This window comes from Panicum virgatum, chromosome 5K, assembly GCF_016808335.1.
Source record: "Panicum virgatum strain AP13 chromosome 5K, P.virgatum_v5, whole genome shotgun sequence".
NCBI lineage: Eukaryota > Viridiplantae > Streptophyta > Magnoliopsida > Poales > Poaceae > Panicum > Panicum virgatum.
In genome coordinates, this window is record NC_053140.1 from 33,856,145 (window position 1) to 33,882,920 (window position 26,776).

General features: G+C 51.7%; 1 protein-coding gene across 1 annotated transcript; it reads left to right on the plus strand.

Annotated features, from left to right (window-relative positions):
* The first annotated feature begins 23,275 nt into the window (after positions 1-23,275).
* LOC120709865 (protein RKD1-like) lies at positions 23,276-24,870 on the plus strand. The gene is made up of 3 exons (XM_039995500.1): positions 23,276-23,388; positions 23,827-24,463; positions 24,592-24,870. Exons 1-3 carry the CDS (start codon positions 23,276-23,278, stop codon positions 24,868-24,870), a joined length of 1,029 nt encoding a protein of 342 aa, XP_039851434.1.
* Positions 24,871-26,776: the final 1,906 nt, after the last annotated feature.

Genomic DNA, 26,776 nt, shown 5'->3' on the forward strand with positions numbered 1-26,776 from the left:
TAATGAAACCTTAGAAAATTAAATAAAGCCAATTAAATTTATTATTAAATGCTGAAATTTAAATTAGGGTGTTACATCAGGAATGCGATATTGTAGTAACTCCTGATCAACAATCTAAGTCTAAAACTTTGCTCGGGACGAGCAAAGGGCTAGCTTGGGGGAGTTGTTGATGGTGCTTAAGTACAATTTTCACCCGTCAACTATACTCAATAATAAAGGAAAACCACATGCCTTACTCACATATTTGTATCACTAGCCTCGCTCCACAGTTATTTTTTAGTTTTGTACATTTCAGATGAGCAGGAGCGGAATAAGACGAAAACACGTAGCAGACGCCATACAACTACGCAGAATATCGCATCCGGCGTCACACCCTTACAAAGAGGGCCCACATGTCAAAGGAAATGGGGCCTCCACACAAGATGCACTAGAGAATAAGGATAAGATCCAACGAATCAACAACTCAGCAAAGGATCAGACCAAGGGGTTGCCAGTTGGGGTCAACCGACCCTAGGTCGGCCGAACCTGGCCTAGTTCCCGTCCAGGTGCACTTCGAGGAGGAGTAGCTACCAAGGCACCTGATCACCTTCCATATGTGCATTGGCGGGAAACCAACCTCTAGAGCTATAAATAGGGCCTCTCTCCACCCCCCCCCCCACAACACACACACTTCATTCCATTCTCTCCAAGAAGGCTCTCCTCTCTCTTGCTCTCTTAGCTAGGTAGTGGAGCTAGGCTAGTTCTCTTTAGCGAGCAAGTCGTCCTCGGGGTCGTTGAGCAATCCTCGGCTCTTGGTATGCCTTTGTATCCGACTTGTCAGACTTCTATTCATAATATAGAGTTCTGCCATGGTTGCTTTACTATCTTGATAGTTTATCAATCCATGCTTAGATCGTTCATAAGTTATGCTACGGTCTTGATTAGGCCAGATAATCCGAGTACGGATAGAGGTTCGTTGTGCTTTCGGGCTTGCTCTAGTGTTTTACTCGTCCATCTGAAGGGTGGGAGACCTGGGAGCACTAGAGTAGTGACTTCATACACTAGCGTGGTGCTCGGGTATGCGGGATCCTTCGGATATGACCGTGCTCCACTGTGTGACTGGGGTAGACAGCAGGTGGTGACAGCCCTGTCCGTCCGGCATAATAGCGGTGTTGCGTTTAGCGTACTCCCCGACGTTCGGGTTCGGTGTAGGAGTTCATGCAAAGAGGTAACGGGACTGGATGTACTCCGGTGCGGGACCTTCTCCCCACTATCCCATTTTACTGGCACTTGCAGTCCTAACCATGATCTAACATGACCCCAGCTTTGGATAAAAGCACTAGGACACCTAACCTAGCCTAAGCTCCAGCTGACTTGACATAGGATAGAGTAGTTCTTTGTTTTATAGTTTCTCTCCTTTATTCCTTCCTCTTGGAGTGTGGATGTGTGCTGTGTCACATTACCTTTGCTTATTCTTTATCTGTACTTACCCCTGTTAGAGTACTGCCTATTGCTTGAGGCACAATATCATGATTAATGTTGAGTACAATACTTTTGCCGCTGCCGCCTTTTGGGACACAAATAAATGACGATACCCTTACTCTCTGGGTGAAATGGTAGAACGGTATATCCGTGTGCTTGCGGATCCATCTATAATCGTATTGATTATACCACGAGAGTGACACCCCTTGGGTGCAGTTGCTAGGATGGGTTCGGCGCCCTCATTCCTAGTGATTGCACTAAGGACTGCCAACAGGCATTTCTGGCACTATTACTAAGGATTAATCATTCCTAGTGATTGCGCTAAGAAATGTCAACAGCCCCAACGCCAAATCGTGTCACGCCACGAACACAACCATGCACACCGTGCTAGATCAACCCGACCCGAGGACATCCTAGGGCTATGTCTTGTGGCCAAAAAGACTGCGACCCTAGCTTCTTTAAGCTTCAGCGGTAACGATGATGCTAATAGATCTTGGACCTTGGCACCCTACGCTTCAACAGCTATGACATCTTCACCCAAGGAGGCAACGACAGGCTTGAGAGAAGCACCATTGCGGCGCGCCACGAAGTCATCCCCATCTTCACAGCCGCACCAAGCACTGGAGAATCCACTTCGACTCGACCTCCTCCATCAACCTTAGTCGTTGCCCATTAGAACGTCACCGCGGCGGCGAATTGGATGCTGGGCCTCATATACCCACATGGGTAAACATGCCCTATGATGAAAGTGACCCGGCGCCTCCCTAACGGCGCCCACCACCAACAGCCCTCCTCCACCGAGGAGTAGTACTACCCACATGCCTAAGCTGGCATGACGGTGCGAAGAAGCAGGCACCCGGGGGAATGACAGAGGAAGAGGAGGCATGGTGGTGGCAACATCGATGCAAATAGGGGAAACCCAAACCCTAAGATGACCGAGGACCGACTACCTTATTTATCTGCAGACTGCATGACTCAGTTTGGGCTAGAAGTGGGGCCTAAAGCCCAATCTTCTTGTCTTCTCCACATGTGCCACACTCACGAGCCTAGATGGGCCAACAGGTCTTAATAAGCCTTCGCTCATGCGGCTGAATTGTAAATATTAGCTATTCATGAATAAGTCCCAAGGATTATAAATATTTGGAGTTTAATCCTTAGTTTTTCCAAATTGGGACTTTGCCCTGATTTCATTACCTCGGTAACGAAATTACAAAGTTCGGGAGAGTCGGTTATAACGATATGCACAGGAAAAAGGAACAAACGGACTTCCTGGGGGCAGCTCAGATGGCTGCCAGCCGGAAGACACAAGAAACAGAGCGTACAAAACAAGGAGCTTAAGATCCACTGAAAGCTAGAGAAGAGAGACTAAACTAAAACAACAAACTGAAAAAGGCGCCCACTCCAAAAACAGGCTACACGAAGCCCACCCTTCCCTTTTTTTTTGCACCAGCTCCCCATCCACGCTGAGGCAGCAGAGAGACGACCCGTGATTTCCTTACTGAAGCAGCACACCCACAGTACCATGTGATGTACTCCCATGTTGGTGAAGGTGCAGGGCCGTGTTCTTGAGGACTTCCACTCCCGCCACCAGTGTTGCCCGGTTCTCCACCTGTTGCAGTTCTGCCCCAAAAACAATAAACGATGAGGCAAGACAGATGATCTCCGTAGGAGACCTGACTTTCTTATTCTTGAAGCAGACATTATTTCGTGACCGCCAAATGGCCCAGCATATAGCTGCCAGCCCGACCATATGGAAAGGCTCGGCACCCGGCATGTAAATCTGTACCCAGCTCCAGAATTGGGCGAAAGAGCATGGTCTGCAAGGCGCCCCCACGACCATGGCGACAATACTCCACACAAATTTTGCAAGCGGGCATTCAAAGAAGAGGTGTGAGATGGGTTCCTGTTCAGAGCAGAAATGGCATCTCGGGTCACCCTGCCACTTACTCTTTGATGAGATTATCTTTGGTTAAAATCGCATTCTGTTGTATTAGCCACATGAAGATTTTGATCTTTAAAGGATGTTTAGCTTTCCAAATCTTTTTATAGGACATGTCATTCTCCCCATCACACATGTGGGAATAGACTGATTTCACAGAGAACATACCATTATTACCCCACACCCATTTTGGAAGATCAGGGTTCTTGGATCGAGGGACTCTATTTACCAAATCTCTCAGCTTTCTCAACTGAGTCTGTTTATTTTCATCCACCCATCTCCAAAAGGATAGCCTCCAGCCCCTCCTAGCGACAGACTCGACCGAGCATTTTTGTTCTCTACTAATCTCAAATAACTCAGGAAATTCCTTTTTCAAAGGGGTATCACCGCACCAGGCATCTTCCCAAAAATCAGTCTTTCTACCATTGCCAATCAGCATCCTTCTCCCTTTTAAATACCACTCTCTGACTTTTGAAAGGTCATTCCAAACAGAAGAATTATAGGGCTTAGGCTTTAGCTGTGCAATGCAAGAGGACTTGACATACTTTTTCTTTACAATCTCCTGCCATAAACCTTCACTGGTTTCAAGCTTCCACCACCATCTGCAGAGTAAGCTCATGTTCATTTTTCCCAGGTCATGAATCCCCAAACAACCCATTTTCTTGGGTTTATTAATTTTATTCCACTTCACCAGGTAGTATCTCTTTTTTGTCCCCCCCTCCCTGCCAAAAGAATCTTTCCTGGTCCTGTCCATCCTCTTGAGGATCGGAGTTTAATCCTTCACAATGTACAATATATTTATGTTGTAGCCATCAGGTTTCAAGGTAATTATAGAACCCACAATGTGTAACCCTATCCTTTGTAAAATTGCACCCTAAAGCAATGTCAATATGTTTATTCTCATATATTTCCAATTACATGCAATTTTCTTTAAGTTATCTCACATTAAGCTATACTATTATATCCATATTCATGTGCTCAATCAAATAAATAACTAATACAACCAAACAACAACATGTAACTATGATTTGGACACATTTCACTATGATTTTGATAGCCTTAATACGATAAAGTTCGTAGTTTGACATTGGCCATTTACAAGGTAGTATCACTAATGCGAAGTATACACAATGTTCTCACACAAGTGATTACTCTAAGCATGCCTACCCGATGTCACTACTTTGATAAATATTTGTATTTTATTACCTTAATCCATACTTAATATTGGCCATACACAAGGTAGCATGATATATATGCTACTGTAAGATCTACTCTATGTCTAATATGTAGAGATTATCTTTAACATGTGTACCCAATATTAAAACATGGAAAACGGTACGAGGGCCACACCACAATTATTTTCCAAAATGAGGACCACACTAACATACAAGTTTTAACTTGCTTCAATTATTTTTTTGCATTATCATTATTATTAAACATAGTCATGACAATTTTTGATTTGTGCTCTGTGTAAATTAATCAAATCTATAGCCTATACTATGTAGGAGCAATGACCACCAAGGAGTTAATAGAACTTGCACTCGATGAGCACAATTATCCAGCATTGTCAACTGACTTAAAGATCAGTCTCTCATCTCGCGCATTAATCCAAGTTCCAAACAAACTGAAGCAGGAGACCCAAATATCAAAGAAAGAATGAGGTATGGAGTAATACTCTTACTAGGGTGTTATATTCATCCTGATCTTAAGGTTCAGTACTTAATTGAAGAACGTACACATGCTTTGTGGGATGCAAAGCACGGTATGAGAAGCAAAAAAAGAACTAGTTTGTCCTGGAGCCACTTTTGAATGGAAAAATTTTATATTATGTCTACTTCAAGATTTTAGAACTGTTGAAGAATGCAATCATACCATTCATACAATTTCAATTGGTCATAATTAACATAAAGCAAAATTCCTTCAATCCTCAGATTTTTTTGTTATAGAGAAATTGATTTTAAGACCATAACATGTTAAAAGCTTAAAGCCAAACCACTAAAATTCCCTGAACGCATTCAAGGTGATATATGATCCCATTCAACCATTGTCTGAACCATTTGGTATTTCATATGGTTCTCATTGACACATCTATATGATGGCCCCACATGTGTCTTTTATCCACATGAAACCATACATTTTCTAATATAAATTTTCAAATTATCATATTAAAAGCATATTATCCAAAAAATCAGATTCAATACACTTATGGGGATAACACAATAAAATTTACCTCAAGAGCCTTTAATGATTATTGCATGGCATTAGGTATCCCAGTTGAGCACTCAAGCCCATATGTCCATACCCAAAATGGTTTAGCAGAAACACTCATAATTGCTACACCAATGTTAATGAATTGAGAATTACTAACCTCATTTTGGGTTATGCAATCTTACACAATGCTAGTCTTATTCAATTGTGTCCAACTGCTCATCATACTAATTCACTCCACCAAGTATTTTCCATCAGTGTAAATTTGGTTGTGCTATATACGTATGTATCACCACCGCAACATATATCATAGGTCATCACAAGAAAATAAGGATCTATATGGGATATCAGTATTTGTCCATTATAAAATATCTCAATCCCCTCATTGGGGATCTATCACGGCTTAGTACCCTAACTGCATTTTTGATGTTGTCGGTGTCCGGACCTCGCGGTCTAGCACCAACTAGTGAATATGTTGCGTGTCCCTGCCTCCAGATGGTTGATGCAAGAAGAAACACAATGACACCGGGTTTATCCTGGTTCTGGCCGACTAGGCCGTACGTCCAGCAGAGGGGTATGCACTGTATTACTTGCACCTAAGTGCTCGTAGTAGGGGGTACAAGCTGTGGAGAGAGAGGGAGGAAAGCTCCCAAGTCCCTTGGTGCGTAGGGGTTTGATTGAGGCAAGTGCCAATATCAGACGGGGTGTGAGTGTGTAGGGATGAGCACGAGCTCTCGTCGTCCTCCTTCGATCTGTTTCCCCTTCCTCCTTTTATAGACTCAAGGAAGTAGGGTTACATGCATGGGGATCAGTGAGGGCATCTACTTCTCACCCCATGGTCCGGGGGAGAACAATTGGTCTTCCCTGTCGCTGAGCATTGTGGGGCATGGCGCAAGTCATGGTCATCGTCCTTGCGAATCCTTCCGCCCATGCCCGGAGCGCGTCCTTGTCCTGTGGCGCCAGTCAATGGCGTGGTGATAGCTGTAGAAGTGCGCAGAACCCCACGTCGGATGAGGTGAGTCATCGAGGGTGCGGCCGCCCAAATCTTGCCCCGGTCAAGAGCCGTACTGCGTTCGAGAGTCGCCGCCCATGCCGTCTGAAAGTCCTGCGGAGAGGAAAAGTACAAGGGGTAGGTGACACAGTAGCGGGGGGTGTCAGGCAAGTCCGCAGTCCCGCCCCGCGCCGGGAATTGCGGCACAGTGGCGGGTGCAGGCTGATGAGACGCTGGTCACGTCCGCTGTGTGGCATGATGGCCAACGTCAGCTGACGCCGCCTGACACCGTCCGCCACCTGCCCCCCGCCGTGGAGTGGTTGGCGAGTAAATGCATCCCCTCTGGCGGGGTGGTTGAGCCATAGCTTCCGTTTGCCGAGGGTAGTCTCGAATAAGGCGGAGATTTTCCCCACACCGAGGCCCCGTGGAGGGCTTAGCCGAGGGAGCCTCGAGCAAGGCGGAGTCTGTCCTCACATCGAGGGGCCCCGACGGGCGACCCTCGAGCGAGGCGGAGTTCATCCTTGCACCGAGGGGTCCCGGCGAGCGACCCTCGAGCGAGGCGGAAATCATCCTCGCACCGAGGGGCCCGACGGGCGACCCTCGAGCGAGGCGGAGATTTCGTCTTCAGTCAGCGAGGCCTTGGAGGGGCCGAATCGTGGTATTGGGCCATGGGCCAAGCGCGTCTTGGGCTTTCCATGCCTAAAGAGGCTTCGGGCGTCCGAGTTCTGAAAGGATCCAGTCCGAGTGCCGAATTATGTTTGCGCGTGTTTTAGCCCTGGGTTAGGGTGCTCTATTGTTATGGTACCTGACAGTAGCACCCGAGCCTTTGGTCGAGTTGGGAGACTCGGCCAGAGGGTATTTTGGCGTTTTTACTTCTTGACGTGATCGATCGGTGCAGCGCTCTTGCTGGATACGACAGCTCAGGCGCCGGGGTAGTGCACCTGCAGAAAAAACACTCCGAGGTGCGCACCCCTTCTTGTTTGTTTTGGTGACGAGATGCATTAGCGTGTTGAGCAGGCCAGGGGCAGGCCAGGGTCATGATGACGCCTATTGCTCTGCTGCCAGTGCTGATGCCGCGCTGTCCCGTGCGCAGGGTCTCAGCTCTGCCTTCCCTGGTTGCTTTGCGACGCGCCATTCAAGGGCAGTCGGCCAGTGCCGGTGCTGCGCTGCCCAGCGTCCAGGGGCTTCGGCTTTGCCTTGTTTGGTCACGCCTCGGCACGGTCACCGAGGGTACTTTGTGCTTGTGAGGTGTTGTGCCTTCACGGGTGCCACAGACCTTGCTCACGCTGCTGGCCTAAGGCTTAGCGTCCGATGGGGCTATAAATAGGGGTCTAGGGACTCCCTTGCCACTCCAGCTTCCCTGCTCTTGCTCCTAACCTCCCTCTAACTTGCAATGTTTCCTCCCATTTCCCATGGCCGACCCCCAGACTGGGTGGTCCAAAGTACTTAGGTTTGAGGCTAGAAGAATGCTTGCGAGCGGCGGGCGAATGCTGGAGAGGGCGTGCTCACCGTCCCTCAGCTTCAGTGGAATTAGCAGAAGAACATTGGGCCCTTGGGGTCCTGCTTCTGCGATGTCCCTCAGCCTGAAGGGGCGTTGAGATGCCTGACCATGGCGTCAGCACCTGGTTTGGCAGCCGTTCTTCGCACCGTCCCTCTTGGCGACATTGTCGCTCTCGGGGAGGTGGCGTAGAGGGTGCTGTCCACCAGCTTGACGCCCCGCAAGGTCGTCGGTGGAGGAGAAGCTAGAAGAAAGCTTGCGAGAAGTGCATCCCTTCGGACCCGTGCGGTCTAGGGGCTGCTCCTCGTAATCCCGAGCAGCCTGGTCGTAATGTCAGCCAAGGACTTGGTTCTCTTCATCGGCGCTCGCTCCTCCCCAAGACAGGGAAAATTGCCACGCAGGTGGCAATGCATTTGTACTTTTTAACAGCTTTGAGCCGATGACCCTTTGTAATCTTGGTTTGCAAAAAAGCAATGAAGTCTTCATTTCTTTGGCGTGGTGTGCCTTTTGCTTGTTTATTCGGGGTTTCGTCCCTCGAGTTTGTGAAGATCTTTCCATGGGGGCTCGTCAGCGCACCCACGGGTGTAGCCCCCCTAAGGCCTTGGAGGAGTGGGAACACTTGTCCAAGGGCTATGAGCATAATGTTTGATGGTTGGCTGGGCAGCAGGGTCATTCATCATTCGTTTCAGCTGGCTTCGGCATTATTTCAGCCGGCATCAGCATTCAACTAGAAATGCGACCCGTATTCCCTCTAGACCGATTCAAACGGCTCTCTGAGCGTGCAAGGGGGCCAGCCCAACATGCAGGACTTCACCACCGGGCGATGACCGGCTTGCTCGAGGGTATTGCTCTTGCCGGGATGTGCGAGGAGCCCCCGAGCCCTAGCCCATGTGAGGGCAATCAAAGGGGACCCTCGTCGTGTTGGTACGACCCTCGGAGGAGGAGGGGTGAAACAAGCCATGCTACCCTTGCCCGGGCCGCGAGACATGGATGCTTCAGCAAGCTGTTAGCGGGTAGTTCGAGTGAACGTCCGTGCCCCATTCGATGAGGGTCGGCTCATGGTCTGGAGACACATTCCATAAAAGTGCTCGCAGAGGTTCACTAGGCAGGGCTCTTACCCGTTCGATTGGGTCCGAGGGGTCGATGCTCTCCCTCAAACTAGCCGCCTCTATCCGACCTCGAACACAACATCGGGCATCTCGAACTCCGCATTCGAGGCTTAGGCTTCATATGAGCATGACCGGGTTGCCCCTGACTCTGTTGATCTGGGGCGGCTGTCGAACCCTCGACAGGCCAGCCTTCGAACCCTTGATTCAGTAGGGCTCGGAATAGTTGTTCCTTCTTTGGTAAGGAACCCCCCTTGGAAGGGAATATTCCATCACAGTTTTTGGTGTAGCACACGGAATCGGGGAGTAATGCGCGTCATGGTTCGATGCGCACAGAGCGGGCACGCCTTTTGAGGCAGTGCTCTCGGGCAGACGGAATGGCGCGGGCGGCCGCAGAGTGATGGGACACCATCAATAGTGCGCCTGCGCCGCTTCGGGAGCTGTCCTGCTGCAGTTACTGCGCGTGCACGCGTGCTTTCGTGATCGTGGGGCCCAGCTGTCGGTGTCAGCGGTATCTACCACATTGAATCGTCGCGGAGAATGCGCCTCGCTGCTGTAGTTAAATAGGGAGGCCCGGGCGGGGTGGTTCGGCTTACCTTGCCGTCGCCTTCTTCCTCCTCTCGCCGCCCTTCGCTCGAGCAAACAGACGAAAGAGAAAGAGAGGCAGAGAGAGAGAGAGAGCGGGCGCACCTCCCCCTTCTTCGAGCCCTTTTTTCTCCCCCTGTCCTCCATTGTCACGATGGCGAGGGTGCAACTCGTCGACCCGGTGCCATGGGGACGGTCCACCGCCGATCGGCAGCATTTGGAGTCGCTGGTCGCCAGCGGGCTGCTTGCGCCAAACACTGATCCGGCGCGCCCAATGTGCATCGCGCCGAGGTCGGAGACGACGCCGAACCCTTCGAGTGGTTATGTCGTCAGTTTGGCGCGGCTGCATGTGCAGGGCTTCGGCGTACCCGCCGGCAGGTTCATCCGTGCGCTCTGTTACCACTACGGGGTGGAGCTGCACAATTTTGCCCCCAACGCCATCTCGTAGGCAGCGGTCTTTGTTGCCGTCTGCGAGGGCTACTTGGGGATCACGGTCCACTGGGACCTGTGGAGGCATCTCTTCCGGGGCGAGCTCTACACCGAGTCCATTTCGGCGGGGTGAGGAGGCCCGTCCGCACCGGGGGCCGGACGCTCCAGCTGCGGGGATCGAGGAAGGGCCTCTACATCCCCTGCAAGACGACAACCAACAATAGCAAGAGGGACCGAGGGTGGTTCTACCTTCGCAACGATGCCGGGCACCTCCCGACGTACACCGGCAAGGTGCTGCTGGAGAAGCCGGATGCTTGGTCGTACGGGGTGTCGCCCCTCGAGCGCCAGGCGAGGCTCGAGGTGTATAACATGCTCCAGCGCCTGGCAGGCAAGGGTCTGACCGCGGCCATCGTCATCACCAACTTCCACCGGCGGAGGGTGCTTCCCCTCATGGAGAGGAAGCTTCCTCTTTTCCAGATGACGGGGGATGCCCCGTAGGAAGGCACCCGGATGGTGGAGGAGTTCCTGTCCGACAGCGTGTCCGCGCAGCGAGCGGGGCGGGCGGTGTCCCAGCCCCTGAGCGACCTCGCGGACTATTGGAGGGTCTTGATGCGCCCCGAGGCGGGGTACATTCAAGTGGTAAGTTTCGTTTCCAGGCTTCGTCGATGACATTGCCCCCCTTTTCCTGACCCTGGTCTCGCTCGGAGGGGGTGAGCCACAAAGTGTACCTCTCGGTTCCTCTGCTCCCCGAGATCCGAACCGTGAACCGTGAGTTTGCGGAAAGGAAGAAGGAGAGGATGGACGCCGAGAAACAGCGGGGCGACCGGAAGAGGAAGGAGAAGGAGGCGAGGGACAAGGCGAACCGAGCACTAGAGAAGGAGGGCAAGCCGTCCATCCCGACGCCCGACTCTACGCCAGAGCCAGAGTCTCCATCCTCTGCGGCGGCGGGCCAAGTCGACTACTCGATGTGGCCCGAGTCCGATACAGAGGGGGTCGGGGCCGGACACCGGGCCAACGTCGGGCCGGCACCGAGCCCCCGGTGGAGGCTGAGGGCGAGGATACGCACGCGCAATCACCGGCTGAGGGGTCACCCGCGCAATCGGGCGCTGGGACCCTCGAACGAGCGTCGCTGCCGAGGGGCAAACCGGCCCGGGCGCGACATCCGGTGGTGCGACGCAGGTGCAGAAGGTGCTGCCACCACCTTGACTGGGCTCTTTGAATGTGACATCTTCCCTGACGCCGCGGATGACAAAGAGGAGGGGCACGACGAACGGGGAGCCAGCAACCTGTAGATAGCCTGGGCTTCGAGGCCCAAGTAGATAAGTTAGGATTTTGCCTTACTTTGTAAAGATAATATCTTGATGGAGTGGCCATTCGAGGCTTTGCGTGTATATTCGTGTGTTGTTGTTTTTTCCTACTTATTTCTTCGCTCTCTCGCGTGCTCGCGTGCAACTCAGGCAAACTTCTACAAGGACTATCGCGTTCGTAAACTACTTAAGCATAGGGAGGTCAGTGAGGATTCCGTATCCCTAAGGCGTAGGCAATCTTGCGGCTCGGCCGATCCCGCGCTCGAGTCATTTACACCTTGCGTTCATTTTTCTAAGCACTTGAGAGACTTGGAAGTAAGAAATTTTTTGAAAAACATAGCGTTTTGGGGACGTTTTTGGGGTTCCCCCCATTGTATTCCTCGAGGGAGGCTCGGCTTTGTCGAGGGCAAAGCCGAGGCTCACATAGTGTCGTGCACGCGTCCGAGCCCCCATGGGTTCGGGTGACTCCCCAAGAAATTTCGAAAGTAAAGCATACTTCTTTATTGTCCCAGGAAACTTAAGATACGAGTACAAAGTATGTACAAACGACTTGGAGTTTCAAGGATAGAAGCGACGTAGCTGCTGAATGTTCCAAGCGTTGGTGTAGACTTCGCCCTTTTTGTTGGCTAGCTTGTAGGTGCCGGGCTTTAAGACTTCCGCGATGATGTATGGGCCTTCCCATGGTGGCGTGAGCTTGTGGCGCCCTCGGCTGACTTGTCGCAGCCTCAACACGAGATCTCCCTTGTTGAGGTCACGACGTCGAACCCTCTGCGCCTGGTATCGTCGCAGAGTCTGTTGGTAGCGTGCCGAGTGTAGAAGCGCCACATCTCGAGCCTCGTCCACCTAGTCTAGTGAGTCTTCGCGGGCTTGTCGGCTTTGGTGCTCCTGGTAGGCTTTGAGTCTTGGGGACCCGTATTCCAGGTCAGTGGGAAGGATGGCCTCGGTGCCATAGACCAGAAAGAACGGGGTAAACCCCGTGGCTCAACTCGGGGTTGTTCTCAGGCTCCAGATGACCAAGGGTAGCTCCGTGAGCCATCTTCGGCCGAACTTGCTCAGCTTGTTGAAGATTCTTGGCTTGAGGCCTTGTAGGATCATGTCGTTGGCATGTTCTACTTGACAGTTCGTCTGTGGGTGCGCCACAGCCGACCAATCCACGCGTATGTGGAAGTCATCGCAGAACCTTAAGAATTTCTTGCCTGTGAATTGTGTGCTGTTGTCCGTAATGATTGAGTTTGGAACCCCGAACCTGTAGACTATGTCGGTGAAAAATTGCACGGCTTGCTCGGATTTGATCTTGGCGATGGGTCGTGCCTCGATCAACTTGGAGAATTTGTCCACTGCCACTAGCAAGTGGGTGTAGCCCCCGGGCGCTCTCTACAGCGGTCCGATGAGATCCAGTCCCCACACGGCAAATGGTCTGCAAAGCGTGAGCCGGAGAGGTGCATCTGACGGGCGTAGAACTAGCAACCTTCACATGTTCGCACGATCTCTGTGGCATCGGCGACCGCGCTTGGCCAGTAGAAACCCTGTCAGAATGTGTTGCCCACGAGGGTGTGTGGCGCCGCATGATGGCCACAGACTCCGGCGTGGATGTCTCGAAGCAGCTCCCTGCCCTCGGGGATAGGGATGCATCGCTGCAGGACCCCCGAGGGGCTGCGCTTGTAGATCTCTCTATCGATCACGACGAAAGACTTGGCTCGCGGGGCGACGCATCGTGCCTCAGCGCGATCCGAGGGTAGTATCCCTCGGTTGATCCAGTCGAGGTACTGGTCGCGCCAGTCTTGTGAAAGTGGAGCCTCATCGATCTGCATGGCCTCACCCTCGTCCGCCGAGGAGATCTCAGTTTCTGTCTCCATAGGCTCGGCCTCGTCCGCCGAGGGTTTCCCGTCGAAGGGCTCGGCAGTTGAGGGGCCCGGTTCCTCTGGATCCTTGAAGTTGACAGAGGGTTTGGCGATGTCGCGAGCAAAGATGTTTGGGGGAACGGTGGTCCGCCCCGACGCGATCTTAGCTAGTTCATCCGCATCCTTGTTATGCTTGCGCGGGACATGGTTAAGTTCTAGGCCATCGAACCTATCTTTGAGGCGGCGCACTGCGTTGCAGTATGCCTCCATCTTCGGATCGTGATAACTGGACCCCTTCATCAATTGGTTGATGACAAGCTGTGAGTCACCACGCACGTCGAGGCGTTTGATGCCGAGTTCGATGGTGATGCAGAGGCCGCTGAGGAGCACCTCGTACGCTGGGAAGTGTAGGCGAATCACATATCGCATGTGATCTCCGAGGGGGAGATGAAGAGGAGGCCGGCGCCGGCGCCGGCGCCGGTCTTCATCATAGACCCATCGAAGTACATGGTCCAACATTCCGCTTGAATCTGTGGTGGGGGTAGCTAGGTGTCGGTCCATTCAGCAACGAAGTCAGCTAGGATTTGGGATTTGACTGCTTTGCGGGGCGCGTACGTGAGGGTTTCTCCCATGAGTTCCACTGACCACTTAGCAATCCTACCCTCGGCTTCCCTATTGCGGACTATCTCTCCGAGGGGGAAAGACGAGACCACGGTGACGGGATGGGCCTCGAAGTAGTGACGCAGCTTGCGCCGAGCCAAAACTTCGCTAATGTAGTACATTGGCCGTTGGACAGGCAGAGCATGACCCTCCTCTTGTCTTTTCACTACGATCACCGCACTGACCACTTGGGTCGTCATAGCTACGTATAGGTAGAGGGGCTCGCCATCCGTTGGTGGCGTTAAAATGGGGGCGTGAGTGAGTGACGCCTTCAGCCTGTCGAGGGATTCCTGAGCCTCGGGGGTCCATGTGAAGCATTCGGTTTTCCTCAGGAGTCGGTACAGAGGCAAGCCCTTCTCACCGAGGAGTGAGATGAACCGACTGAGGGCTGCAAGGTAACCCATGACCCTCTGCACCCCCTTCAGGTCTCGGATTGGTCCCATCTGTCTGATGGCCTCGACCTTTTCAGGGTTGGGCTCGATGCCTCGCTGGGAGACAATGAAACCCACGACCATGCCTCGAGACACCCCGAACACGCACTTCTCCGGGTTGAGTTTACCCCTTTGGCCCTTAGGCAATCGAACACGATTTTGAGATCGATTACCAGGTCGCCTGTTTTCCTGGATTTTACCACGATGTCGTCGACATATGCCTCTACATTCTGCCCGATATGGTCTCCGAATATGTGGAGCATACACCGCTGGTATGTAGCTCCAGTGTTTCTGAGGCCAAAGGGCATCGTGACATAGCAGTACATGCCGAAAGGTGTGATAAAAGAAGTCGCGAGCTGGTCGGACTCTTTCATCTTGATTTGATGGTAACTAGAGTAAGCATCAAGAAAGGACAAAAGTTCACATCCCGCAGTTGAATCGATGATTTGATCGATACATGGCAAAGAAAAGGGAACCTTCGGACATGCTTTATTTAAACTAGTGTAATCTACACACATTCTCCAGCTTCCATTCTTTTTCTTAACTAATATAGGATTAGCTAGCCACTCGGGATGAAATACCTCCTTGATGAATCCGGCCGCCAGAAGTTTTTGCAGCTCCTCGCCGATCGCCCGGCGCTTGAGCTCATCAAAGCGTCGCAGGCGCTGCTTCACCGGCTTGGAGTTGGGTCGGATGTCAAGGGAGTGCTCGACGACCTCCCTCGGTATGCCCGGCAGGTCCGAGGGGCTCCACGCGAAGATGTCGGCATTGGCGCGGAGAAAGTCGACGAGCACCACTTCCTATTTGCTGCTGAGGGTGTCGCTGACCCTCAACGCCTTGCCATCGGGATGGCTTGGGTCGAAGGGCACCTTCATGATACCCACAGCTGGCTCGAAGCTGCCTGTGTGCCGGTACGTGGAGTCCAAGGCCTCGCTTGCCATCTTGTCAAAGGTGGCCGCGAGGGCCTCGTCGTCTGCCTGAGCTTTGGCGCGTTTGACGCACTCGACGTCGCATTCATAGGCGTGATCGAACGACAGGTTGACAGTGATGACACCCTTCGGACCCGACATCTTCATCTTGAGGTAGGTGTAGTTGGGGACCGCCATGAACTTGGCGTAGCATGGTCGTCCGAGTATGGCGTGGTACGCCCCATGGAACCCAACCACCTCGAAGGTGAGTACTTCCTTGCGGAAAGTCGAAGGCACACCAAAGCAGACGGGCAAGTCGATCTGCCCGAGTGGTTGAACTCGCTTTCCCGGCGCGACACCATGAAACGGTGACACGCTGGGACGCAGCTTGTCCAGACCGATCCCCATGAGCTCGAGGGTGTGGGCATACAGGATGTTGAGGTTGCTGCCCCCGTCCATGAGCACCTTGGAGAATCGGGTGTTGCCAATGATGGGGTCGACAACGAGTGGGTATAGACCCGGGTTCGGGATGTAGTCGGGGTGGTCGTCGTGGCTGAAGGAGATGGTGTCCTCCGACCAGTCGAGGTAGGATGGCATAGCCTTAGTGACAGAGAAGTCTTCTCGGCGCTCCCTCTTGCGCTGCCGAGCGGTCATGTTCACTGTAGGCCCGTCGAAGATAAAGAACACATTCTCCACCGAGGGGTAGCCGTCGCCACCCTTGTCGTCCTCGTCCTTTTCCTTCTTGGCCTCGTCCTTGCGGCCGAGATGGTTGAAGTACTTGCGGAGCATGTCACACTCTTCGAGGGTGTGATTGACCCTGCCCTTGTGATAAGGGCATGGCTTCTTGAGCATATCGTCGAACAGGCCGCCGTCTCGAGGGGGGCCTCGAGGACCTTTGCCGTCGGGGGTGACAATGAGAGCCTCGTCAGAGTCCTCCTCTCGCCCCTGACCACGCTGGTTAGGCGGGCCCTTCTTCTTGCCTTTCTTGCCCCGTTTAGGCTTCTTCGGGGTTTCCTTGGCTTTGCTGCCCTCCGCGGGCGCGTCCACCTTGCGTTTGCCCCTTTCATTGTCGAAGATAGCACCAACTGCCTCTTCGCCAGAGGCGAAGTTGGTCAATATGTCAAACAGCTCGTTCGCGCTGGAGGGAGGGTTCCACCCCAGCTCGCGTACGAGATCCTTGCACGTGGTGCCTAGATGAAAGGCACTAATGACTTCGGAGTCCTTGATGCTGGGGAGCTCAGTGCACTACTTGGAGAAGCGCCGGATGTAGTCCCACAGGGGCTCGTCAGGTTGCTGACGACACCCTCGAAGATCCCAGGAGTTCCCCGGGCGTACATATGTGCCCTGGAAGTTTTCCATTAAAGTTTTGACCAGGTCGGACTAGTCGTAGATCTGATTGGCCGGAAGATGCTCGAGCCATGTCCGTGCAGAGTCCGCGAGGTGCAAAGAAAGGTTGCGGATGATGACCGCATCATCAGTCGCGCCGCCCAGCTGGCACGCCAAGCGGTAGTCGTTGAGCCAGTCGCGCCGTCCAGCTGGCACGCCAGGCGGTAGTCGTCAGTCGCGCCCCCGAGTACTTGGTGAGTGTGGTGGGTTGCCAAAAGCGTGGGGGGAAGGGAGCGGCACGGATTTCTCGGCTAAACACACGGGTGCCCGGAGGCTCCGGTGATGGGCTCCTATTCTCCTTGCGATCGTAGCGTCCGCCACATCGTGGGTGGTAACCATGAGCGGCACCGTCCTCCTTTTTCTGGTTCAGGATGTTGCAGGCGTCACTGTCGTGGGTGTTGCCGCGAGTGTCCCGAAGTCGGTCTTTCACAGGAGTCGGCTTGACACGATCGTGCACAGAGGGTGCCTTCGCCTTGTTCGCCGGTGGGGTATGCACTGAGGCTTCATGGTCCTGCCGCGTCACCTCATTAGCTCTCGCCGAGGCCACTGAGCGCAGCCGAGACGCGGAATTCTTGGCCTGCTATACTGCAGCTTCCTAGAGGAGTACCTGCGCCTCTTTGCGTAGGTTGCGGCCCTCGTGCGTAGATGGCTCGGGCATTGCGCGGATCAGAAGTGCCGCCGCAGTGATCTTCTAGCTTTCCATGGGTAATGCCAGGGGGCTTCCTTCGCGGCCTTCCACCAGGATCCGCTCCCGGGCAACACGTCCCGACTCCCGAGCTCCCGTTCCGTGACCGGTGCGTCCTTGCTCGAGCGTGTGGCGCAGCTTCTGCGTTTGCCGGCGCTCCTCGTCGAGCTTGACTTCAAGCTCTCGGAGTTGCGCCAGCTGTGCCTGCTGCTCCACCGCGTTTGCTGGGGTGGATGGCCCAGGCGCCACAGCTGGACCCGCCGCAGCCATCGCGGCGTGGGCTGCGTCAACCGCGACGTCGTCGTCGTCGTCGCCGGGCTCTCCTATCACAGCGACGAAGCAGTCCCGAGTTGGATCGTAGTCCCCCTCGCTGGAGTCGTCGGAATAGGCGAGGCAATAGTCCGCCGCGGCATGAAATGATAAGAAAGCTTCGAGATCACGGACCCCAGAGTAATCCCACTCCGGGTTCATGCGACCTTGCGCGGCGATAGACTCCTCGTCCGAGGAGCCAGGGTATGAGCTGTCGTGCGTAGACACGATGAGGTTGCAGATCGAGAGCAGATGATGCCCAGGCAAGTCCTCGTACGCGCTCATGTTGGTGCTGACAGATGACGCGTAGGTCATGGCAGAGGACCGCATCCCGCAAGACAGGGGCGGTGGCCTTGACGCGCCTCCTGTCAGCGTTGCTGTCGATGTTGCCGGCGAGGGGGCGGCGTCTCCCCCCATGGTGCCAATTCGTGGCACGCTCGCCCCAACCCGCGCGGGGGGGGGGGGGGGGGGGCAGGGGGTGCCACCCCACGCCGTTCAGTGCGCGCTTGCCACGCGCGTCGACCCGTGTGGCTCTGGTGTCGTGGTGGTGGTGCAAGGAAGTCAGAGTTGACTCTGGGTGGGAGGCGCTCCACGTGGTAACCGTTGCCGGTTGCCCGAAACTCGAGGCTACCAAACCAGATCACGTACCCGGATGGGAACGAATCCGACACGCCCATCGGAAACGGGTTTGATCTGCCCGCCATCTGGAGATCAACTGGGAAATAGAAAAGAGTTGTCACGCAGCGACCCCTACCTGGCGCGCCAACTGTCAGTGTCCGGACCTCGCGGTCTAGCACCAACTAGTAAATATGCTGCGTGTCCCTGCCTCTAGATGGTTGATGCAAGAAGAAACACAATGACACCGGGTTTATCCTGGTTCCGGCCGACGAGGCCGTACGTCCAGCAGAGGGGTATGTACTGTATTACTTGCACCTAAGTGCTCGTAGTAGGGGGTACAAACTGTGGCGAGAGAGGAAGGAAAGCTCCCAAGTCCCTTGGTGCATAGGGGTTTGATTGAGGCAAGTGCCAATATCGGACGGGGTGTGAGTGTGTAGGGATGAGTGTGAGCTCTCGTCGTCCTCCTTTGATCCGTTTCCCCTTCCTCCTTTTATAGACTCAACGAAGTAGGGTTACATGCATGGGGATCAGTGAGGGCGTCTACTTCTCCCCCCGTGGTCCGGGGGAGAACAGTTGGTCTTCCCTGTTGCCAAGCAATGTGGGGCATGGCGCAAATCATGGTCATCGTCCTTGCAAATCCTTCCGCCCATGCCCGGAGCGCGTCCTTGTCCTGTGGCACCAGTCACTGGCGTGGTGATAGCTGTAGAAGTGCGCAGAACCCCACGTCGGATGAGGTGAGGCGTCGAGGGTGCGGCTGCCCAAATCTTGCCCCGGTCAAGAGCCGTACTGTGTTCGAGGGTCGCCGCCCATGCCCTCTGAAAGTCCTGCGGAGAGGAAAAGTACAAGGGGTAGGCAACACAGTAGCGGGGGGGGGGGGTCAGGCAAGTCCGCACAGGACTCCACAGTCGCGCCCCGCGCTAGGAATAGCGGCCCAGTAGCGGGTGCAGGTTGATGAGACACTGGTCACGTCCGCTGTGTGGCATGATGGCCAACGCCAGCTAACGCCACCTGACACCGTCCGCCACCTCCCCCCCCCCTCCCCCCCGCCGCGGAGTGGTTGGCGAGTAAATGCGTCCCGTCCGGCAGGGTGGTTGAGCCGTAGCTTCTGTCTTTCGAGGGTAGTCTCGAACAAGGCGGAGATTTCGCCCACTCCGAGGCCCCATGGAGGGCTCAACCAAGGGAGCCTCGAGCGAGGCGGAGTCTGTCCTCGCATCGAGGGGCCCCGACGGGCGACCCTCGAGCAAGACGGAGTTCATCCTCGCACCGAGGGGCCCCGACGGGCGACCCTCGAGCGAGGTGGAAATCATCCTTGCACCGAGGGCCCCCGACGGGCGACCCTCGAGCGAGGCGGAGATTTCGTCTTCGGTCAGCGAGGCCTTGGAGAGGCCGAATCGTGGTGATGGGCCGTGGGCCAAGCATGTCTTGGGCTTTCCGTGCCTAAAAAGGCTTCGGGCGTCCGAGTTCGGGAAGGATCCGGCCCAGGTGCCGAATTATGTTTTGCGCGTGTTTTAGCCCAGGGTTAGGGTGCCCCATAGTTATGGTACCCGACAGATGTGGACCATTTCCGGAATTATAGGGGAAAATAAAAGTGCCAAAATGAATGCCAAAAATCAAGTGGAATGTCCAAGGTATTCCTACCTCAGATCCATATACTCGAGAAACTAAATTTCAAGTTCAAAAAATTATAGATTTGCAAAATATTAAAAACAATTTTCCAGACATATTTACTAATGTAAAGGTGCCACTAAATCTTAAATTCATGCTCGCAACGTACCAGAAATAATGAAAGTACAAAGAAAACCACTCATCATCCAAATCTGGAAAAGAAGCTGAGGAGTATAGCTACATGCAGCTTCATGCAAGCATCCCCGGACACAGAAGAATAAATCTTTGGAAATAGTAAACACAAGTCAATCTCATGTTGAGTGACACCTATTGGACAGCGCAAGTCCCGCTGATGGACAACAACCACAACTTAGCTCAGGGGTGCACATAAATACAGATGTTGGGACAATGGAATATCCAGATTATATCATGATGGGAAATCACGAGGAGTCATAAAGGGTATAAGAGATTCTATAAACTATATTAATTCTACCAAAACTTTTAAAAGAAAGACTATAGTTGTCAAGACATATTTCTCTGAACAAATTGGAAAAACCTTCTCAGTGATCCAAATCTAAAGACCGTGGCAGAGTGTCACAAATGCTTGAAAGTTATCGGGTGCTCTAGCCTAAGAGGGGGAGGGGGTGAATTAGGCACTCTAAAAACTTAGACCTATAGCTCCAACTAGTTTGCACAAAACTTAAATTAAAACATGCTATCTAGATGTGCAACTAGGTTGTTCTAGTGTGAAAACTCTATCCCAAAAGAGTTTAGCAACCTATAGCCTTTCCTATCAAGAAACTATTCTATGAAAGTAAAGGCACACAAATTACTAGTATGAAATGCGGAAGCTTAAAGAGTGGGATAGGAGATAGCAAACTCTTGACGCGGGTGTTTATCTCGTGGTTCGGTTAGCCATAAAGGCACACCTACATCCACGTTGTTGTAGCACTCACTAAGAGTATTGCTACTCGGCCACCAAGTCTCTTCCGTGAACACAATCACGGTCACCTTGGCCCCGGGTTCCACTAAGGAGCTTCTTCACAAAGGATGGGGGTCTCCACGTCCCCCGCACAAAGATGTCGTCGCCGCTCCACACCAAGTCAGAGGGTCGATGACGTTGCCGGCGAGCTTCACACTCCAAGGTGCCGGCGTACCACACTCTTGCTTTGGTTCGCTAATGAACCACAGCACAAAGGCTCTAAGCCTTGCAATCTCACTCACTAAGAGCTAATCCTTTACACAACACTCTCAAAGTGTGCTAAGGGCTAAGGATGTGATCTTGATGCTTTTGTATGGCTTGGAGATGTTCTTGGGTGTGTGTGGGATGTCCAGCAACTCCAGCAAGCTTCAAATGGCCGGGGTGAGGCGTATATATAGGCCACCAAGTCTTGTAGCCGTTGCTCCAATGGTCAGCTGAAAATCTGTGTATCACCGGAAGAACCGATGCCTCTGGCAGGGGTAGCATCGGTTCTTCCGGTCACTCATAAACCGAAGTAGCCGTTGAAGTCCTGACAGCTGATGCAGTGACCACCGGTTGAACCGATGCTTTGTTCCGATGCATCACCGGTTCATCCAGTGCTTAAGAATCTTCTCCTGACAGCTGACGTCATTACACCGATGGTATGCACCGATGCTTCACCGGTTCAACCGGTGCTGAAGAATCTTCTCCTGGGGTCTTGACATCGTCTCTGGAACATAGGACGCCCAATGCACCGATGCCCCCTTTTTTTGACCCGTCGGTTCAACCGGTGCCTAGGCTGACTTGGCTTTGATTTCCTTCTGCACCAAACTTCATAGCGCTGGTTCTTCCGACAAGCGTCGGATGCACCGATGCTTAGGCATCGGTTCTTCCGGTGCTCCTGATCCGATGCTTAGGCATCGGCCCTTGCTACGCCTATCTTCTCTTTCTTTTTGTCATCACTTGAACCTAAAAGCCTGAGAATGATCATCTTAACAATCATATTAGTCCAAGTGTTGTGTTGTCATTCGATCACCAAAATCACTCGAAATGGCATAAATGGTGCCATGTTCGTTACAATGCTCTAACTAGGCACAATGGGAGAAAGCAATTCAATTGTAGATAGCCTCGCTTATTAAGAGGGAACTATTCACATCTGTTGTATCTACAACTCCAAGTATCTTTCATGTGGGATGAAAATGTTTTTTCATCCGAAATGGAATGAGAACAACGAAGTTATGAGGTATAAAGTGAGACTAGTAGCATAAGGATTCATCTCTTAGAGGCCTGGCATTGATTTTAGTGAGACTTATTCTCAAGTTATCAGCGGAATGGCATTGATTTTAGTGAGACTTATTCTCAAGCTACCAGCGGAATCACATTCTGATATTTAATTTGATTAGCAATACAAAGTTATCTATCTATGATATTGATGGATGTAGTGACAGCCTATTTGTATATGGGTCATTGGATTCTGACAATCTGATATCTTTACCAGTTGATGGATGTAGTTAAAACTGATTAGCAATAAAAAATCATCTATCTATGCAGTTGATGGAATCACATTCTGATATTTAATCTTTACCATAAATTTCCCATTAAGAGAAAGATATTACAATCTCATATGTGTCAACAATGAGGTAGTAATTTACATATATGGACATATGGTGCATCGTTTTCTCCTTATTTTCCTATCAAGTTCAAGAGAGTTTTCATGGCATATCGATAGACAATGTGGTGCATATATGGGACATGTGTGAACTAGACGATGAGTGCATTTCACTTGATCGATATCAACAACACGTTTGCCCCGGGCGCGGCGGAGAGAGAGCTAATCACGCGTGTAAATACACAATTACCACCGCTAGGAAGCGATTAATATAATAAATGCATGCGCGCGCATCCGCACGAACACCGGAGGAGCAGTGAATGGCCTGTGATCCAATCCGATCGTCGATCGAGAGCTAGCTAGCGTGCGTTGCGCCGCCGGGGCTTTGGGAACGCGCGCGCGTGTGCTCCCACTCTCGCTACGCCCGCTGCATGCGCCCATGGATATATGCCAATGCAATGCCCAGTTAATGCCGGGATCGACCGTTTCGCAGCCAGAATCCACCCAAGATCACCGCGCAGTTATTACTGCGCCACTACTTCATTAGTATCCTCCCGTTCCCATCATCTCTCATTCTCTCATCTCCTCATCATCGCTAGTGTGCGAGTATATGTACAAGTGTTCCTTCCATTGCCATTGCCACTGCCACAGCCTGTCGTCGTCTACTTCGTTCCTGGGTTCGCCTCCATCTGAAGCTTTTGTTTGTTCGTTCGCTTGTGGTGCTTGCCGGCATCGGAGATGGCGCCGTGCTGCGACGGCGGCGGCCGCGACGACGACTGCTGGTACCAGTACGGCCTCGACGACGACTTCCCTCCGCTGTGTCCAGCGCCGCCGCCGCTCGCCTTACCGAGGTCAGTCAGTCACTGCAGACTCTCCAGCAGCTTTGAATTAATTTCTTGGAGAACGTACGGCCGCTCGATCGGTCTTCGTTGTCTCCTCCGGCGAGCGAGTTTAATCGACGCTAGCTGTTCGATCTCTTCTCTTGCCGTCAGCAGCGCGGAAGACTTCGGTCGTCTGCCGATCGCCGCCGCTCCTCCGGGTCATCTGAGCCGCAGCGACGCCGGCAGACTCATCGAGGGCTCTTGCCATGGCGCGCTCGCTGCTGCCGCCGCAGACTGCCCGTCCTCGGCTCTGATGAATCTGACGAGGTCAGTTTGAACTTTGTACTTTCCTACTCCAGCAATCATGGAGTCTCGCTCCATCGAATCGATCGTGTTCACGTACGAATTGAATCGTAGCTGTTCAGCATTCCAGAAATTATGAACTGACAAGTCGGCAGCTTTTTTCAGGGGGGACGAGAGCTACTACGACCTGCCGTTGTTCTCCGCGCCACCGCCGGCCGGCGAGCCGTACTACTTCTCCGATCAGCTCCCACCCGTACCTGTGGACGGCGCAACGGTGGGCCTCGACGACGCGCTCCTGCTGCCGCTAGGAGACATTGATCTGGAGGCCTTCGACAATGCCGACGACAACAAGGAGGCGATCGTGCCGGCAGGTCAGCATTCAGGCTGCCACGAATATGCAGGCGTCGACGTCGTCCACGCGGATCAGAAGCCCATCGCCGCCGACATCGCGGACTCTTTCCGACCAAGAGCCATTGCCTTCGAGGCGACCATGCGTCGCTATGGGGAGCACCAAAAATCAAGCTCAGTCGCGGCACTAGTGCTGCCGCCGCCGCCGTCACTGCCGCGGCCGCGAGGTAGCAGGAGCGTCGACCACCGATCGGCTCTGGCACAGGGGAAGACGAGGCTGGACCACATCGGCTTCGACGAGCTGAGGAAATACTTCTACATGCCCATCACCAGGGCGGCGCGGGAGCTGAACGTGGGGCTCACCGTCCTCAAGAAGCGCTGCCGCGAGCTCGGCATCGCCCGGTGGCCGCACCGGAAGATGAAGAGCCTCAAGTCCCTCATCCTCAACGTCCAGGTGACGATCCATCGCCTCCTTCGATCTGCAACGCGCACGCTTTCTTCTCTGCCCACGATCGCCGTGAATGCCGAATGGCCAGTCACCATTATTCGTGCGTTGGATGATGCGTGTGCGCGTGCGTGCAGGAGATGGGCACCGGCATGAACCCGGCGGCGGTGCAGCAGGAGCTGGCGGCGCTCGAGACGTACTGCGCGCTCATGGAGGAGAACCCGGCGATCGAGCTGACTGAGCGGACCAAGAAGCTGCGGCAGGCGTGCTTCAAGGAGAGCTACAAGCGGAGGAGGGCGGCGGCCGTGAACGTGGTGGATCACCTCTTCAGCTTCGACGACCACAAGTATCGCCATCAGCTGCCGCCGCCGCCGACAAGCAGCACTGGCCATGGCAGCAGTTTCTTTGGCTACTGAGCTGTAAGCAACGTCGTCGTCTGAAGAAGAGTTCATATACAGACATGGCAATGACGCTAGTAAGACGACTAACTAGGGATGGAGATATTGTTCTTGGGTGCAAATCAGTTCATGTTTTGGTTTCTGTTTGCACGGGAAATGGTATTTGGGAGGCCGGCGCGCGCATCCCTGTGGCATGTGTAGTAACCCCATATGTTTATAGTACCCCTAATTAAGTAGCAAATGATGCATGGTTATCTGAGCCATGATGCTATAAACTCTGAAAAATAGTTGAATTTGCTGGCTTTCAATTCTGCATTATCGATCTATGTCATCATGAGGTCTCCAGCTTCAGCCTGAACTATTGAGCAATCATGAATTTAACTTTTAATTTATGACCTCATTTTCCCTCAAAATTTATTACTATATACTTGGGTAATATACATATGGTGGAAATCATTTAAAAAATATTTCACCAATATTTCTGCACCCGTTAGCTGAATACCCTGAATTCAACTGTTTCTTCAAATCATTTCGAATTCATTGTACTAGATATATACGACCCTAATTATATAATACATAGTAGAAAGAACAAGTAATTGTGCATATATATGAATTTGCCCTCAGCTCTTATTTTCAGGTTCCAACTTAAAAGTAAATAAAGTTTGTATACCTTTGTTATTCAAAAATATCATTTGTTTGAAATTTGTTAATGTGAAAGTTGCGCTTCTTTTGTTTTTAGATAAATATGGTTATATTAATGGTAATAAAATTCAGTAGCTTTCCAAGTATACTGCTATGAAATTTATTTGTAATAGGAATAGCTTCATCTGAAATAGTTAAGGTATTCCTAATTTTTTCTAAAAATGGAATTTTGTTCCTCATGAATAAATTTTAAAAATAATGTGTCTCAAAAAAATAGGGAGACTAGGGATGCCTTTCAAATCAGATTTTATTGTGAATATATTTTTTGTAAACTAGTGGTAGTCAGAAGATTTCTAAAACCTTTTTAAGCAATTGTCAAATTCATACATTTTTGAGAAATCATTTAACTATTTCATATTGAATTTATGCCTCTTACAATTAAAAATCTAAAAGTTCTACAAATATTATGATAATAAAATAACTAAATTATAAATGGTTGTGCCGAAAATTTAAGTTTGCTAAAAAATAATTTGAAAATTGCATTCTTGTGTTTTAAACTTTCATATAATTTCTATACAAAGTAGATTGATAATAAAGTATGAGACTTTTTTACTGCTTCAACAGGGCATCTGATATATCTATATCCTTTTAAACTTGAAAGTGGAGTTTATGACTTTCATATTATAAGTTTGCTTCAACAGAGCATCTGAAATAGCTTAAGCATTTCTCAGAATTTATGAATTTAAAAATTGCATTTCATGTTTCGTAGATCCTTCACACTGTCATCACCATGTAAAATCCCTACTTCATCTAATTCTTTTGTAAAGCCTTTTGAATTACATAAGTTTATTCGTTGGACAAATAAATTAGTATGAATTCGAGAAAATGTTTAAATAGAAAAATAGTATGTAAACTACTCGGCCATGTCCTTCGCGGCCCATTTCTCCCCCGCGGGCCGAGGGCTACGCGCCCAGCCAAAATTCCAGAGTGGAACAGTGAAGAAATGGTCCAAAACACCTTCGGATATCTGTGTTCTGATTCATTTATTTCTTGATAATTGGTTTTTCCATGAACTTCCACTCTTTCCTCGCGACCCTTTTTCTGCCGTCAACAGCAGTATCATGCCATCCCTCTTTATTTTCGGTATAGATGAAAAAAAGGAGATGGGAATAGCAATAATTCAGACATATTGGTTACGTAGGAACCAATGTGATCAATTGTCGTAATCCACCGAGATCCTTTGCCACTAGGATTTTATCTAACTGGAAAAGGAATTATTTTA

Bases quoted from the DNA above. Each gene is read 5' to 3' on its own strand.
- LOC120709865 (XM_039995500.1), top strand. From the start codon at position 23,276: ATGGCGCCGTGCTGCGACGGCGGCGGCCGCGACGACGACTGCTGGTAC. The intron at 23,389-23,826 runs GTCAGTCAGTCA...AGCTTTTTTCAG, and splicing joins CCGCCGCTCGCCTTACCGAG to GGGGGACGAGAGCTACTACG. The intron at 24,464-24,591 runs GTGACGATCCAT...GCGTGCGTGCAG, and splicing joins CCCTCATCCTCAACGTCCAG to GAGATGGGCACCGGCATGAA.